This window comes from Aedes aegypti, chromosome 2, assembly GCF_002204515.2.
Source record: "Aedes aegypti strain LVP_AGWG chromosome 2, AaegL5.0 Primary Assembly, whole genome shotgun sequence".
Classification (NCBI taxonomy): Eukaryota; Metazoa; Arthropoda; class Insecta; order Diptera; family Culicidae; genus Aedes; species Aedes aegypti.
Genome location: NC_035108.1, coordinates 273,670,136 through 273,688,844, shown reverse-complemented (window position 1 = coordinate 273,688,844; position 18,709 = coordinate 273,670,136). Strand labels below are relative to the sequence as shown.

The 18,709-nt window shown below is 35.2% G+C and overlaps 1 protein-coding gene across 1 annotated transcript in view; it reads right to left on the bottom strand.

The window, feature by feature from the left end:
* Positions 1–652: 652 nt before the first annotated feature.
* LOC5566721 (homeobox protein aristaless) overlaps positions 653–18,709 on the bottom strand; it is a 115,614-nt gene continuing 97,557 nt past the window's right edge. Inside the window, exons 5-9 of the mRNA XM_021845101.1 lie at positions 12,548–12,652; positions 12,210–12,406; positions 11,931–12,149; positions 1,883–2,007; positions 653–1,812 (exon numbers count right to left, since the gene is read on the bottom strand). Of these exons, the coding sequence (XP_021700793.1) occupies positions 1,313–1,812; positions 1,883–2,007; positions 11,931–12,149; positions 12,210–12,406; positions 12,548–12,652 (1,146 nt within the window). The 3' untranslated portion in view covers positions 653–1,312. The remainder of the gene's footprint in view (positions 1,813–1,882; positions 2,008–11,930; positions 12,150–12,209; positions 12,407–12,547; positions 12,653–18,709) is intronic.

Below are 18,709 nucleotides of genomic sequence, written 5' to 3'. Positions count from 1 at the left end.
AAACTATGACAGTGCACAAGTTGGCTCTCGGCAATAGTTTCAGTAATTTGGTTATTTATCGACGTAATTAATGATTTGAAAACCGCACAAAATTGCAACGAAAACAGCGAAAAACGTTTTAATACGATTTTATCGATTTGGTTGAGAAAAACACATAAAAAAATATTAGGAAAATCATTTTTATCCATTTTTTATGATCTAGGGTGAAAAATAGCATTGTAAAACTCATCGTTCGCTCAAATCGATGGTGGCGCGTTTTGCCCCCTATGGGCATATTACCCCCAGTTCCCCTATGCGGTATAGGTCCGATAGTAACTTCACGGCAGTCTTGGTTTCCGTGGCATAGGGCACGGTTAATGCTGGGCATGGCGTACCATTGGTACCTTTCGTACCTACAGGAATAAAATAGACCCCTTGTGTGGTCCTGCCCAGCAACGCGATTATCAGACTGACGACACTAACCGCACGGCCACAAAACCTAAAATTTATAAGATAATCAGATAAAGTGTCAGATATGTATATCCTTCGATCTAGATTTTATAAGTTTGACTAGCTCTTCGGGAGACCTCGGTTCTTTGCTCATAACTGACAGCGAGTCAGACATGGATTTCTCTCAATCCTAGACTTAAGTAAAGTTTATGAAAACGATTGATTCAACTTCATCGAGATAGATTTATTACTATTGTTTTCGGTTTTACAATTTGGCATGTACTGTTCATTACATCTATGTTGGAATGGTGTTTAATTAAGCAAAATTTTGATAGATTATCTGTAAGTGTTCCGTTTTGTTAAATCATTTTAACGATAATGTTTCTGTGTCATAATTTCATTCAGCTTTCAATTAAATAAGAAATATTGAACACTATTTTGATTCGATTTGCTTTGTGCTTTACGTATCGATTGTTTTACATATGTACATTGCAGTCAACCAGGGAATTGGTTGAATTTATTTTCAAACGATTTATCAATTTATTTTTTTAGCAATTATATGGAATGAGTGCTTCAATACAAATCTATTTTCTTCAACCGGGAATTTTAAATCCTTATGATTTCACTAGTGATTTACAATAATCAACTAAATTAAGTAATTTTGAATACTATCTTTTGTCATAATGCTAATTTATTGCAAGTTGCCGTGGAATGTTAATAGTCTACTCTCACTAAGCAATCAACATTTTAGTACGAATCATGGTAATATAAGAGCGATAAAAATCTTTATCTCGCCTAGCTTTCATTAAGTATGTACAAGACTATTCGTACCAAGATCAACATCACAATTCTCTTCCGAGTCCAAACCTTTTCGGGACTTCTATTAATCACTGGAGGATTTGTCGCCATTATGCCTCGTAGGGGAAGGAGAGTCTCCGAGGCTCGACAAACTATTGTTGTTCATACTGGTGGGATTGTTGTTGTTCAGATTTGGAGCACCCAGAGCAGAGAGGCCGTGACTGCTCAGGTGGTGATGCATCGAGAGATCACTGATGAAATCACTCGGCTTGCGGCCACTACTGAGGGCCGTGTGCAGCGAAAGGGGTGGCAGGTGAAATCCGGGAAAGGCAAGTCCAGCGGCAGCCGCAGCCTGTAGCGAGTGCAGGAGGGCTGCCGAGTGCTCCTGAGCTTTTCGGCGCAATTCGGCTACAGAGGACGAGCGGGGATCGGAAGAACCGAGAGATGCGCTGCTGGTCGGTGTCGTTCCGGCGTTGACGATTGAGTGCGCTAGGGAAGTGCACGTTGGTGAAGACGTGGCCGTTGACGAACCGGTAGTCATGGGAGACTTTGCCGGACAGCAGGAGCACAAACTGGGGAAGGCCGCTGAAAGGTATGACAATATGGATAAAGTTGGTTAGTTTATGAAATTTTGTGAATGACATTACTACCATACCTTTTAAATTTGGAAATAATGGAGGTGCAAATTGCGAACCCAGAGATGCCAAATGGGGAGGAAGAAATAGTGGTGGAGTTGTTCTTGGTTGGCCATTGTCTAGTACAGGTCGGAATCCTCCGTTACTGAAAAGAGAAGATTGAAATTGGATTGATTAGCTTGCCGTCATCTTGTTTTGCTGATGATCGATTAATATTCACACACTATTAGTGCCGTATCATGCGGTTGGCAAGGTTGCCCCCCATAAGAGCGCCAGCTTTAGGAGCGCCATAATACGGGATCCATATATAGTTTCTTGGGAACCTTTGAAATAGTTCGGGGTTTTTTCCGCTACGAAAATACAATTGACATATGATTAGTCAAATAATTATGATTATAATTCCTTTCAATCAACATTAAGGTTTATGATTACAAAATATAGAACTTCTCTTAGTCTTTTAGAGATGTCGTTTCTAACTTTTTTTTTAAGTAAAATAATTGCCAATAAATGAATGGTAATATGTCGATACGGCCATTACAGAGCTAGTAGTTGGTAATCTAATGGCTACAACTTCTGCTTAATGAACAGAAGGTCATGGGTTCAATCCCAGGCTCGTCTCTTTCATTGAACTTTGTAGTTGTAACCCTCTTAATCTGTCATAGTTGAGCTATTCGTGCATAGCATTTGCTAGAACCTTATGCCTGATACATAGTCAGTAAATGTGCTCAAAAATTTCTCATAGCAGTAGAAATTCAGTTTCATTACAAACTAAAATGTTAACGTGCAGAGAAAGTCAGGGTTGTGGGGAACCTGAATTAGCTACATGTAGTGGTCTCTAGCAACCAGATATTTCAAGCGTGTGCTAGAATAAGGGCGTTATTTAAATTAGTTATGCTCTTGCTAAAAGACATATAAAAAGAGTTCGCCAAGGGTGAAAGAGCCGACGCTGCGTCTCTGCACAGTATATGTGTCATTTTGGACGAGTAAGCATATCAAAAGTCCAACTCATGAATCACAACATGGCATAAAAACAGACAGTATTCAAATTTAATTTTCTATCCTTGTGACGATTCGTGCAACTTCGAATGCAAATTCAAACAAAGTGAATAAAACATAAATGATTTGATAAATTCGATAACTTCTAGCTCGATGCATTGCCCCTGGGAGAGATGGCTTCCCGACTAGCGTTCCCAGCACAGATTTGGTTTTCGTTCGTGCGTTACGATGCAACCAGCAGCCGTTCCAAGCCGGATCGATGCCAATCGCTACTCTTGATGCTGCCAAACCAAGCCAGAAGTGGCGCTCCCCAAAGAACTTGTCAAATTCAGAGCAATTCGGGTGGACACGTGGAAGCAGGTGCATTAAAATTTGATTCGAATCGATTTTGACAAGCGTAACGTAAAACACCCCCTCAGTGTCAGTCCAATTGGACAGGGAAAGCGGGAGTCGCAGCAGGATGGCATCGGAAAAGCGTTGCTTTGGACAGGTTTGAACGGAGCTGGGAAAATTTCTATTCAGGTGGCAGTTGCTTGATTTGATTTACTCTACTTATAAAAAGTACATTATTAAATTTTTGTTTTTAGATTTTTTCCTAAAATTCAAATAGCACATTTGAAAAGTAATTTCAAGATGGTTTTATCAGTCATGTTTACGCAAAATCAATGTTTTCATTACAATTTCTTTTTTATGGGTCGTACCACGATTCATCGCTTCAGAATTTCATATTCTATCCCCATGTGCATTAAAATTTTGTATTTTCAGCTGATGTCTTTGCTAAAAACACGACATAATTTTACTGCATAAGACATGCTTCCGAAAATCCGGATTATCACCGGTATCCGGTGGTCATAGATCATCTCCGTGGGAGCACCTCAAAACTAGATTGTCCCGTCCAGTACAATATTTGACAAAATTACAGCATTCCGAAGTTGGCCCAATTTTTGCCTGTTTCAGTTTTTTTTTTTGACAACCTTCTGTATGTGGTCTTTTGACACCGTTGCATGCTCATGCAAGAGACGGAATCAGGATCAATCGTGTCTGGTTCGCGTTGTTTGAGTGTGAAAAGGTATTCGTGTTCAGGATTGCCAACTGGTGAGCAGAGTGTCGTATTTCTCATGTATACCTGAATCAACTAGTGTGCCATGCGACAATTTGAATTGAAACGCACAGAATTTATGAGCCAAGTTAAATGGGCGCGTGCGAAATTCATCATAGTGAGCGAGTCTCATGAGACTCATCTCATGAGCCTAACTTGTCACACTAGTCCTCGCTTGAAACGTGGCTTAATTTGTGAGGAAAAGAAACAATATTTTGCAATAAAACGACGTGGCTTTGTTTTAGTATTTATATTTGCATGTTTTAATATGTCGTATCATAAAATAATTATAATTATAAAAGCGGAATCCATGGGAGTGAAAATTGACATAAAACTAGCCTAATGCTTTCACATAGTCTACTCTTTGTAAAAAATCGCTATTTAATCTAATCAAAAGAATATTCCGAAGTGTTTGGTCGTGCAACTGTGTACGATGCTTTGTCAGAACTAGGGCCAATCCACTGAAGCATCTTTCTACAGAATTTTGTGTACACGGAATTGAAAGTAATGTTATTGCAATGGTGTACAAATCCGGTTTGGTATTTTTCATTTTATACCACCAGTCTAAAATTGTTTCGCCTTTCTCAAGTTTTAGTCTTGGCGTTCTCGATAAATTATTCAAATCATCAATTAGTTCATTGTCTTCTGAAACATTATTGGAATCATCCATTGAGGCAAGGTACGCTTCGAACGAATCTTCAATATCTGTATGATTTGATTCAGCTTCAGATTGGGATGCCACTTTTTGACCCGAAACAGACTTGATCGCAGTCCATGTTTTTTTATGTAATCCTGTAAAATTGTAAAAAATATATTTCAAGATAAAATGATTAATTTGGAATTCTCTACCAATGCGACACTACGTTCCTCATTTGACATAAAAGGGCTGTTTCGGAAATTAATTCTAGGATCCATAAATATAGCACCTAGAAATGCTTCTTTGTTCATTAATTGTTTTCGGCGTTCAGTCATTTTTGCAGAAAGCGTAACGGACAAATCATCATTCTTTTTGCTGATTTGAAAATAACATTTTTCCCAAATCAAAAAGAAGTCTCCAAAGGTAATCTGTGAGCCCTGAAGCTGAACTGTAGCTTCTGCCACTGGTTTCAAAGCCACCAAATACTGTTCGATGAAGTTCCACAAGGTATTCTCTATTATTGGCTGACCGGTCCCATCCAATAAGGCTTCAATGAAAGCTTTCTCGTTCCACAGCGATTTTAGCTTCAAGTAGGTGCTGTTCCAACGTGTTGGGCAATCCAGTTTCGGTCTTCGTTTAATACTTATTTTGAACATACGTTTGTAGGGCAGTTTTCGTAATACTTTCACTGCAGCTCGAATCTTATCCAATATTGGTTTGAATTTTGCAGCCTTCAAAGTATCATTTACCGCTAACTGTAATGTATGCTCCGCACATCTTATACCATTCAAAATAGGTTCTACAAACTCAATTTTCTCAAATTTTTAAGTTGTCGATTCACGCTTATGAGCTTCGGGATCGTCTGCTTCGTTATCGCTGTCATCCTCGTCGTCCTGTTCATCGAATCCATTCATCGCTGCTTCTTGTGACATCTTCAATCGAGAGACGGCAGCTGTCATGTTGCTAGCATTATCGGTTGTAACGGTCAAAATTCTCTTGATATCTATTTCGTACGGTTCGAGAATCTTACAAATTTCCGTGGATAGATTTTCAGCTGTGTGCCTGTCATATAGCTCTAATATATCTAAGGTTCTAATTTTGATCGTCCTTTTATCTGCATACTGCAAGGTCACTCCGAGGAATTCACTGTCCAGTCGGGAAGCAGAGTCCGCTTTGAGACAAACCATGATTCCATAAACTTCTTGGCGAGTCATTTGACGAATCTGGCTTGCAACGTTTCTCAATACCTATGGAAAGCGAATAATGAAAACATGCCAGTACCAGATTTATTATGATAAATACACATTTCGTTCCTTGACCCAAATAACATATTCATATTCTTCAATCTCCAGGACGGATGAATCATCGAAATCTTAAAAATTAAAATATACTTACAACGCGCATTGAATCTGGATTTAAGTGCCGAACAATTCGCAGCTCTTCTTCTATAGGACGGCAAATGCGTTGAAAAGCTGGATACTGCAACATACGCAGCGGCATTCCGTTGACGGTAGTCAATTCAACCAAAGAAGAGACGTATGTTGGTGTGTCCATCCGGATCTCCAACCTGGCAATCTTTTTCGACGGTTCATCTTTCGCCTCATCTTCTTTCAAAATTCCTAATTCGATTGCGATCGTCCTATGTTGGCTCTTGTAATGCCGGTGGTGCGAAAATTTTCTAAGGTCCGTTATTTTCTTGTTGCATGTTATGCAAATGGCTTCCTTAGCAACTGGATTTATTGCAAATAGCTCCTCGTCCAGTACTACACATTTCTGGGTCATTTTGGGAGCTTTAGTTAAAACGAACATTTATGTCTGCAACTCTCAAGTACAACTGTCTCATTGAGATCGTCTTATGAGAAGGTACATGAGCCAGTGAAGATGTGATGGTTTGCGACAGCACAATCACGGCATAAAAATTAACAAGGCAGTCTCTTCACTGATGTAAATATCGAGTTTCATAATAAACATGTGACGTCACTCCTATCGTACCATAACCTTCCGGACCACTAGATCATTTTTTTCGCAAATTTGTTCGAGGTGGATAGGAATGACGTCGTCAAGTAGCTGTCAGTTTTCGGAGTATATCACCTTCTTAATTTTAGTACACCGTGAGCACAATGTTACTTGAGACCTGAGACGAGACCCGCGAAGACGGTCTTCTTTTTCTGTGATTGCTGAGGTTTTTTTCTTATTCCACTTTGTGTTTATACCAATTATGCGCATGCTGTTCAAATCCTCACATGAACCTCTCAGCAAAAAAAAAAAATGAGTTTGCATCACATCGAATCATAAATAGCCGTTTGAGTGAAATTTCATGCCAGCAAACGTAGCAGACATTAGAAATAATTAATCTTCTGCTTAGATTTATCAGCAACTTTGGAAAAAACTGCTCCGCCGACTGAGGTTTTTAATAACAGTTTACTTTGAACACAATACTTTTCACTTTTTCAGCCATAAAAACGGTGGGCTGCATTTGACGTTTCGTGAGAAGGGAATCTGGGCTGCATATGACGTTGATATTTTTCCTCTTCGCGAGTCTCTCTCAGCTTGAGACCTAAAGAAATGCGTTTCATCATAGCACATGCTCCAGTGCGCAAATGTTTTTTTGTGCTCGTGGCAAGCTGATCACAAGCTCATGTTACGCTGCGCGTATACAAAATGTCTGCTGGTGAGCTCGTTCCATGCTTATGATAACACATTTTTATTGTAGCAACGTTACGTTTATGTAATTTTCATGTCATAAACCCTTTTTCCTGTTACATATAATTTTAAAATGCACAGAGGGCCGGATGCTATTATTATCACTTTTGATTTACTTTGGCAGTGAGTTTTTTTTTGGAATCAACGGAACTCATATTTTACCACAACTGTTTAAAACATAGGTTCCCAAAGTATTCATTGGCACGACCCACCTGACCATCATGCGTATTCTTACCGGCCCATCACGGAAAATCTTAAAAATGTGAGTTTATGCGTACATTTTATTGTAACCTTTGTTTCATTGACAATGGAATTCAATCGCAAGGGGTTACATAGCTCTAGATGTTTGCAACATTGAAAGTGTAGGAATTTTTGTTCTATGCATTTCTACTTTTATATATCAATCAAGATATAAATTTAATTATACACAAAAAGCTCTTACGGTGAATTTCACCGTAATCTCAACAGCTGAACAGTTCGGTGAAATAAAACACCGTAACTTCGACGAAATTTAACGGATTCCGATGATTTTTTACCGAATACTGTAAAAATTTACCGTACTCCGTTAATTTATTTTACCGAACTGTTCAGCTGTTGAGATTTCAAAGGAATCCGTAAAATTATTTAAGTGTGTAAAAAATATAATTTTTCATCATTATCCGTATCAAATTTTCAGAATCATAACATTCATATACTACAGAGAAAAGTATTCAAATACCACAGAAATAATAATATCAACCATTTAAGATAAAACAAGAAACGAGCAGCTTCTTCAAGATGGAGAGATTATAACTCTTAAAAATGCGTGAAAAATTAAAGCGGCCATATTTCGATTCTAGCTTCTTTGCGCAAATTTCATAAAACTGTCAACCTATTTTTTTATATTCGTCAGGAGTGGTGATAGTCAGCTGAAATTAATCGAAAATTTAACCAATTTTCTTTAAATTTATCGAATAACTTTCAACTGATCTTAGTCCTGATTTTTTAAATAAATAAATGACAGTCCCAAGGAACAATTGGTAGCCTTTAAGATACTTACGTGTTTAATACAAGCTGCATAGCAGCAACCATTGCTGAACAAATTTTTAGTTGAATCATGAATTGAATAATATTAATTTCCGCTTATAAAAAAGCTGTTATTCCACTTGCAGTTTGTGTTTTGAATAAGAGCTGAATAAACCTCAAAAAATGCAAATATAGTAGCTTTTGTTCTACAACACATAAGAAGTTTAACAATTGACTGATTAAAAGCTTCTATAGGTTGTAGCCATCATTTTAGTAGCATATTGAACATGAGTATGCTCTTCCCAAGAAACATTTGCCTAATTTATAATCATTTATTAAGCAATTTTTCACAACTACATACTGAATAGTTGCTTTATTATATTACTTTGCAGCTGCTACGCACACATTGTTCAAGCAAATCTGGCGAAATTATTAAGCTTCTTATCATTTAGTGACTGTAATCATATATTGTAATGATGTTTATTCAGGTTTCACTTAGCTTAATAAGGATTGATGATTTAACAACGCTAGTTCAACAAACTACATTATTGCAGTTTAATTCAGCATCATGTTTAACAACATTTCAATTATTTCCAAGTGAAGCCTTTGTTCAGGCGTTGTTCACACAAATTAGGAGAAGTTATAAAGCGTGTCGTTGTATATTGACTTTATTCTACAACTTCAAAATCGCTTTATAAGCATTCATCTCAGCTTTTATTCAACTGCCACAAAATTGATTGAAAACAAATAAATGACTAAAAATAGCTAATACTGTATACATCAAATGCAGTGTATACCTTTACCATGAATTAATAACCACACTTTTAATAATTACCTGAAAACTGGATTCAAAATCGAGACCTTCCCATCGTCAGCAGTATTACCTTGCCATCTGCGCCATCCTTGAATTCATATATCAGCCTTCCAGTGCCCAATATAAACCTCTTGTAGCTGATTATTGATCATGCTCGAGCTTCTATTCAACAATAACTAATCAACACGTGCTATGCTGATTAACAACTGAATAAGCGCATTACTTCTGCTGCTGTTCAGTTACTGATGCGAGCTGAACTCAGTCGGCTATTTATAGCGCACAGTGAGAAAATTTATTTCAATGCTGGTCAAAAATAAAGTTTATTCATAAAGTAAAATCAGTCTGAAATGATTAATCGAATTTCATAATAAGTTTTAACTTGTTAAAACTTTAATTGAATTGTTCATCTAACTATACTAAAATTCATTTATTAAATGTAAAATATTTCTTCTAGGTTAATATTTTAATTATTTGTCGTACTTTTTCCATCTATTAAACATTATACAAATATAAAATATATTTCAATCAATAATCCTATGTCAGAAGACTGATTCAAAATATTTTCTAAACAGCAAACATTCTAAACATTTTAAATATTGTATTGAGAAAGCATCAGTTATTATTGTATCCAACATGTTTTTATATATTAGTAAGTTAGTGGCGAATTCGCCAAGGGCGAAAAGCCACTCAAATGAAGATAAATAATAATAATATTAGTAAGTTGAACATTGCAATACACTAGGAATACAACGAAATGTTTAGATATTTTGTCCATTTTTCAAAAATTTGGCTATAGTGTGACCTCTTTTGTAAGGCTTCTTTGTTGCTGAACAATGTGTTTAGTAATCGTTATTTTGGACTTCTTTGGATGACCTGCTCGGATGATATATCTATGTTGTATTAGGATTTTATTAAATACCTATTCAGCTTTTAATCATGTTCATGTTAAACATGGAAACAGCTGAAGTGCGAAGCAACCAAAACGTTAGTTCGTCTCCTGTACATTTGTTTACACAATTATATTTGTTTGGTGGAATATTGGCTCTTTAATAGAAGGAAAAATTACTTGTTCAACTCATTAGCAAAACAATCTTGACAAGTCGGCAGAGATTCTTTGGAGAAGTTTAATAAGTGTTGATTCTACTATTATTCATTCCAATGAAAAATGTTGAACATTGACTTAAATTTGGATCTAAATACCATCTTCTCAGCTCTTTGTAGGGCATTTTTTCAGCTGTCACCATTATTCAACAATAATTAACTATGTATGTTTATTTGTAACACTTGATTGTAAGTTGGGTAACCACTTTCATGTAACTTTTGTTAAATTATTATTTATACTTCGATTATCATTAAAAATGTTATGATTAGTAACTTTTTCCGATATCAATAACGTCGCAGATGATGATCACTACATTTGGAAAATTTAAATAAATTTTGATATTTTTAATCCAATGTGATTCGAACTTTACCCTCGTTGATCCATTGCGTCGCCATTACGTCCATTACGTTAATCCATCCATGGCATACACGTCTTGGATTTGATTTGAAACATTTGAAAATAACATAAAAAGACATGATATGTTTTGCTTGAATAAGAGCATACTCATATACTGTTATTCACATTGTTTATAAGTTTTACTAATCATGCTGGTCAACATTTTAAGTATTAGACACTGAAACTTTTGTACGATTTGTTGTTAATCAAATGTTTAATATTCTACTGAAATGATGGCTACAACCTATAGAAGCTTTTAATCAGTCAATTGTTAAACTTCTTATGTGTTGTAGAACAAAAGCTACTATATTTGCATTTTCGGAGGTTTATTCAGCTCTTTTTCAAAACACAAACTGCAAGTGGAATAACAGTTTTTTTATAAGCGGAAATTAATTTTATTCAATTAATGATTCAACTAAAAATTTGTTCAGCAATGGTTGCTGCTATGCAGCTTGTATTAAACACGTAAGTATCTTAAAAGCTACCAATTGTTCCTTGGGTTTGTCTCAGTTGCAGCGTATCACCACAAAGAAGGAAAAAGGGGGAAGCAAAAAGACAGCTCTAGTTATAGTGAAGAAAAGGCACTGCAGAAGAATAGAACAGCAATACAATCGCACAGCACAGTTTACAAAACATTTCGTGATAAATTGACCTAAACTCTCAATCCCTCCCCAAACATCCTTCATTCTTCCCAGCAGGAGTGGTGGGAAGTGGCAGCAATTAACGACAATATTTTCGCATGCTTTACTGCCGTTAAAAGTGCGTGAAAGTCACGACAACAGATCATCGAAAATCTCACCCGTCGAGCGAGCAAGAGCAGGGAGGGCGCATAACAAAAGGCCACGATAATGTTCATGGGATGCCTTCAGGCCGTCGTCGTCGGCAGTGGGTCGCAATACAAAAGTCAAATCGTATGACTAGGGGAAATTTCGACCACGCGTAACGATTGTCTTCGCATTAGAACAAGTACCTTCACTTCACAAGAGTCGTCGTCATCGTTATTTGGAGCGAAACAAAATCGCCACGTGCCGATGTTTGTGTAATTGCGTTATTTCTGTCGAGATCTGAAGCCGTCGTCGGGAGCGTGATCTGTGTGAATTGCCTAGATATCTCAATTAAGGGATTTTTGCATACATGCTCACTTTCTCGAGGATGAGGATATCCTTGCGCGAGGACGTCAACCGGGGAAGATTTATGATCCCGAGCGGTGATGGCACTTTTACTGACATTTGAATAGACCGGAAAAGGCAGCTTCACATTAGCATATGGGCTGCGTGCGGAGGGTTTGTAAATTATGTTTGTCTGGTGGTTTTTACCTCTCGCTGAAGCTGCTGAAGAGATGACTGCTGAAACTAGGCGTAGTACTATTGCTGGCAGTTACGGGACTTAGACCATTGGCGTTGCTCGTTGGGAGCGGACTAGAATCCTCCGTTGAAGCTCGCGTTGAAGTTGTTAGCGAAATGGGTCCTCCAACTTCGATTGGCGAGTCAGCTGATACCGATGGTGTGGGACTAAGATCAGGTTGCTGTGCGAATCTGTGAATATACAATTTAACCATCAGCTCCAAAAACAACAGTATGGGAAAAGGCACTTACTTCAACCCTGGAGAAGGAGTCCCAGCACTATTTGACCCGGATTGCGTAATCGAGTGCATCTGCGAGCTGGAATGGGGCCTGTCCTGTTCCGAATCAACCCTGGGGCTCATTGGAGGTGCACTGGGGCTACGCATATCGTCGTCGTCTGCATCGCCTGTTATGTCCGGGCTCGCCGAATCGCGACTATCGGTTTCCAACTAATTGACAAAAAGAACCGAACAAGAAAAAAAGGGTTTCGAATTCACTCACGAAATTCCATTACGGGGAAAGTCTTTCTGGGTTCTGCCGGGGTTCAACTCTCGCCCCAGGAGAATAATTTGGTAGCCAGTTCAATTTACCTTATCATTCAATAACTGCGGATCGGATCCATCGCCTCGCTTCCGCTGTTCCTCCTTCAGTCGTTCGGCTTTGCGCCATTTGGCTCGTCGGTTCTGGAACCAGACCTGCAATCAAGAGATGTGGAAGAAAAAAAAGGAAAACTCAATTTCGCTACAAATTGGCTTGCTGGTTGTGTGTGTCGGTATAGGTATTTGATATCATGAATTACATCGCATTGGTCGAGTAGGCAAGAAACATAACTTAGTCCAACGTGAGCGTACTTGAGCTCCGAAATCAATCACAATTACACTCCCTTTAATAGAATACTTAACTGCTAAAGTAATTATATATTTGAAACTAAATTATTACAAGCTTATAATCCCATAGTAAAAACTCATTCTTTAAACCTTAATAAAGAAATTAACAGAAGAGAGAAATTCAATCTGACGGGTAGCAGAAGAGATAAGATACATGAGTTTGTTTGCTATTATTTAGCTTTATATGGGATTACGGCCCTGCAAACATGTACAAAAATCCCAAACAAAAATAGCTCAAAAAGGATTTGTTTCTTCAGCAACATCCTTCATTATGGTTTGAAGAATGAGTTTTCATTATGGGATGATAATTTTCTACTTACATTACACTGCCCATAACTGCATATTTGTAACATTCGACAAAAGTAGGCATTGAGTACATGGGATACCAAGTTTGCATTTCATTGCAGTATGGGAGAGAACTAAAATTTCAAAAAATCACTAAGAATTCAAGAGTGCTTATTTGAGGCAGAAATTTTGTACAACTCATATCACATATTGGGTGAATAGTCAGAAAATAATTCTGACCGAAGTTACGAGGTTCATGTATAATCTCAATGTGACTGTTATGCGATTACAATTGCCAATGTGACAAAACAACTTGATATTTTTTTCGAATTTTCTAGAACAATCTCACAGATTTTAGTAAGTTGATCGAAAGTATTTATCATTTGATGGCTCTCCCCAGTATTAACTCGGTATTAACTGTCAAAAATGTCGAACGTGACAAATATGCAGTTATGGGCAGTACAGTACTAGCTTGTTTGGAACATTTCTTAAAATTTCTCCATAGTAATTTCCATGTAAACCTACATTGTCTTTGGACCACCCTTAAATCACCACCTAGAAAGCAGAAAATTTCACAGAACACTATTTTGCTCCCTACCATTAGGGATTTACCATGGAGAATTGGATTTTCAAACATTTATAATTTTTATTTGAGGAGAAAAATAGTGAGAGAATCGTTCTAATCGGTTGTCCCGTTCTCGAGCCAACTCGTGACATACAAACACTATTATATTTATATAGAAGATAGAAGATAAAAGACAGAAGATAGAAGATTAGAGAAGATAGAACATAGAAGATGGAAGATAGAAAGGATAGAGATAAGGAAGATCAGAAGAAGAAGATAGAAGATTAGGAAGATAGAAGACTAGAAAGATAGAAGATAGAAGATAGAAGATAGAAGATTAGAAGATAGAAAGATAGAAGATAGAAAGATAGAAGATAGAAGATAGAAAGATAGAAGGATAGAAGATAGGAAGATGAAGATAGAAAGATAGAAGATAGAAGATAGGAAGATAGAAGATAGAGAATAAAGTAGAAGATAGAAGATAGAAGATAGAAGATAGAAGATAGAAATAGAAGATAGAATGATAGAAGATAGAAGATAGAAGATAAGAAGATAGAAGAATAGAAGATAGAAGATAGGAAGTAGAAATAGAAGATAAAGAAGAATTAAGAAGGATAGAAGATAGAAGATAGAAGATAGAAGATAGAAGATAGAAGATAGAAGATAGAAGATAAGAAAGATAGAAGATAGAAGATAGAAGATAGAAGATAGAAGATAGAAGATAGAAGATAAGATAGAAGATAGAAGATAGAAGATAGAAAGATAGAAGATTAGAAGATAGAAGATAGAAGATAGAAGATAGAAGATAGAGATAGAAGATAGAGATAGAAGATAGAAGATGAAGATAGAAGATAGAAGATAGAAGATGAAGATAGAGATAGAAGATAGAAGATAGAAGATAGAAGATAGAAGATAGAAGATAGAAGATAGAAGATAGAAGATAGAAGATAGAAGATAGAAGATAGAAGATAGAAGATAGAAGATAGAAGATAGAAGATAGAAGATAGAAGATAGAAGATAGAAGATAGAAGATAGAAGATAGAAGATAGAAGATAGAAGATAGAAGATAGAAGATAGAAGATAGAAGATAGAAGATAGAAGATAGAAGATAGAAGATAGAAGATAGAAGATAGAAGATAGAAGATAGAAGATAGAAGATAGAAGATAGAAGATAGAAGATAGAAGATAGAAGATAGAAGATAGAAGATAGAAGATAGAAGATAGAAGATAGAAGATAGAAGATAGAAGATAGAAGATAGAAGATAGAAGATAGAAGATAGAAGATAGAAGATAGAAGATAGAAGATAGAAGATAGAAGATAGAAGATAGAAGATAGAAGATAGAAGATAGAAGATAGAAGATAGAAGATAGAAGATAGAAGATAGAAGATAGAAGATAGAAGATAGAAGATAGAAGATAGAAGATAGAAGATAGAAGATAGAAGATAGAAGATAGAAGATAGAAGATAGAAGATAGAAGATAGAAGATAGAAGATAGAAGATAGAAGATAGAAGATAGAAGATAGAAGATAGAAGATAGAAGATAGAAGATAGAAGATAGAAGATAGAAGATAGAAGATAGAAGATAGAAGATAGAAGATAGAAGATAGAAGATAGAAGATAGAAGATAGAAGATAGAAGATAGAAGATAGAAGATAGAAGATAGAAGATAGAAGATAGAAGATAGAAGATAGAAGATAGAAGATAGAAGATGAAGATAGAAGATAGAAGATAGAAGATAGAAGATAGAAGATAGAGATAGAAGATAGAAGATAGAAGATAGAAGATAGAAGATAGAAGATAGAAGATAGAAGATAGAAGATAGAAAGATAGAAGATAGAAGATAGAAGATAGAAGATAGAAGATAGGAAGATAGAAGATAGAAGATAGAAGATAGAAGATAGAAGATAGAAGATAGAAGATAGAAGATAGAAGATAGAAGATAGAAGATAGAAGATAGATAGAAGATAGAAGATAGAAGATAGAAGATAGAAGATAGAAGATAGAAGATTAGAAGATAGAGTTAGAAGATAGAAGATAGAAGATAGAAGATAGAAGATAGAAGATAGAAGATAGAAGATAGAAGATAGAAGATAGAAGATAGAAGATAGAAGATAGAAGATAGAAGATAGAAGATAGAAGATAGAAGATAGAAGATAGAAGATAGAAGATAGAAGATAGAAGATAGAAGATAGAAGATGAAGATAGAAGATAGAAGATAGAATGAAGATAGAAGATAGAAGATAGAAGATAGAAGATAGAAGATAGAAGATAGAAGATAGAAGATAAGATAGAAGATAGAAGATAGAAGATAGAAGATAGAAGATAGAAGATAGAAGATAGAAGATAGAAGATAGAAGATAGAAGATAGAAAGATAGAAGATAGAAGATAGAAGATAGAAGATAGAAGATAGAAGATAGAAGATAGAAGATAGAAGATAGAAGATAGAAGATAGAGATAGAAGATAGAAGATAGAATAGAAGATAGAAGATAGAAGATAGAAGATAGAAGATAGAAGATAGAAGATAGAAGATAGAAGATAGAAGATAGAAGATAGAAGATAGAAGATAGAAGATAGAAGATAGAAGATAGGAAGATAGAAGATAGAAGATAGAAGATAGAAGATAGAAGATAGAAGATAGAAGATAGAAGATAGAAGATAGAAGATAGAAGAAGATAGAAGATAGAAGATAGAAGATAGAAGATAGAAGATAGAAGATAGAAGATAGAAGATAGAAGATAGAAGATAGAAGATAGAAGATAGAAGATAGAAGATAGAAGATAGAAGAAGATAGAAGATAGAAGATAGAAGATAGAAGATAGAAGATAGAAGATAGAAGATAGAAGATAGAAGATAGAAGATAGAAGATAGAAGATAGAAGATAGAAGATAGAAGATAGAAGATAGAAGATAGAAGATAGAAGATAGAAGATAGAAGATAGAAGATAGAAGATAGAAGATAGAAGATAGAAGAAGATAGAAGATAGAAGATAGAAGATAGAAGATAGAAGATAGAAGATAGAAGATAGAAGATAGAAGATAGAAGATAGAAGATAGAAGATAGAAGATAGAAGATAGAAGATAGAAGATAGAAGATAGAAGATAGAAGATAGAAGATAGAAGATAGAAGATAGAAGATAGAAGATAGAAGATAGAAGATAGAAGATAGAAGATAGAAGATAGAAGATAGAAGATAGAAGATAGAAGATAGAAGATAGAAGATAGAAGATAGAAGATAGAAGATAGAAGATAGAAGATAGAAGATAGAAGATAGAAGATAGAAGATAGAAGATAGAAGATAGAAGATAGAAGATAGGAAGATAGAAGATAGAAGATAGAAGATAGAAGATAGAAGATAGAAGATAGAAGATAGAAGATAGAAGATAGAAGATAGAAGATAGAAGATAGAAGATAGAAGATAGAAGATAGAAGATAGAAGATAGAAGATAGAAGATAGAAGATAGAAGATAGAAGATAGAAGATAGAAGATAGAAGATAGAAGATAGAAGATAGAAGATAGAAGATAGAGATAGAAGATAGAAGATAGAAGATAGAAGATAGAAGATAGAAGATAGAAGATAGAAGATAGAAGATAGAATAGAAGATAGAAGATAGAAGATAGAAGATAGAAGATAGAAGATAGAAGATAGAAGATAGAAGATAGAAGATAGAAGATAGAAGATAGAAGATAGAAGATAGAAGATAGAAGATAGAAGATAGAGATAGAAGATAGAAGATAGAAGATAGAAGATAGAAGATAGAAGATAGAAGATAGAAGATAGAAGATAGAAGATAGAAGATAGAAGATAGAAGATAGAAGATAGAAGATAGAAGATAGAAGATAGAAGATAGAAGATAGAAGATAGAAGATAGAAGATAGAAGATAGAAGATTAGAAGATAGAAGATAGGAAGATAGAAGATAGAAGATAGAAGATAGAAGATAGAAGATAGAAGATAGAAGATAGAAGATAGAAGATAGAAGATAGAAGATAGAAGATAGAAGATAGAAGATAGAAGATAGAAGATAGAAGATAGAAGATAGAAGATAGAAGATAGAATAGAAGATTAGAAGATAGAAGATAGAAGATAGAAGATAGAAGATAGAAGATAGAAGATAGAAGATAGAAGATAGAAGATAGAAGATAGAAGATAGAAGATAGAAGAGAATAGAAGATAGAAGATAGAAGATAGAGATAGAAGATAGAAGATAGAAGATAGAAGATAGAAGATAGAAGATAGAAGATAGAAGATAGAAGATAGAAGATAGAAGATAGAAGATAGAAGATAGAAGATAGAAGATAGAAGATAGAAGATAGAAGATAGAAGATAGAAGATAGAAGATAGAAGATAGAAGATAGAAGATAGAAGATAGAAGATAGAAGATAGAAGATAGAAGATAGAAGATAGAAGATAGAAGATAGAAGATAGAAGATAGAAGATAGAAGATAGAAGATAGAAGATAGAAGATAGAAGATAGAAGATAGAAGATAGAAGATAGAAGATAGAAGATAGAAGATAGAAGATAGAAGATAGAAGATAGAAGATAGAAGATAGAAGATAGAAGATAGAAGATAGAAGATAGAAGATAGAAGATAGAAGATAGAAGATAGAAGATAGAAGATAGAAGATAGAAGATAGAAGATAGAAGATAGAAGATAGAAGATAGAAGATAGAAGATAGAAGATAGAAGATAGAAGATAGAAGATAGAAGATAGAAGATAGAAGATAGAAGATAGAAGATAGAAGATAGAAGATAGAAGATAGAAGATAGAAGATAGAAGATAGAAGATAGATAGAAGATAGAAGATAGAAGATAGAAGACAGAAGCGTTCCTCTAAATGGATACAAATTCCGTTTACGTTATATAATGTAAATTGATTTAATTTATGGATTTTATATAAATGAAGGTCTGGTGTATTTCTATTCCAAAAGCTTAGATTCAAAATGTCTTTAAAGCTATTATTCGACCTCATAGATCCTCCTGGCAGATGGAAAAAAAAATTGCCCTATTGTC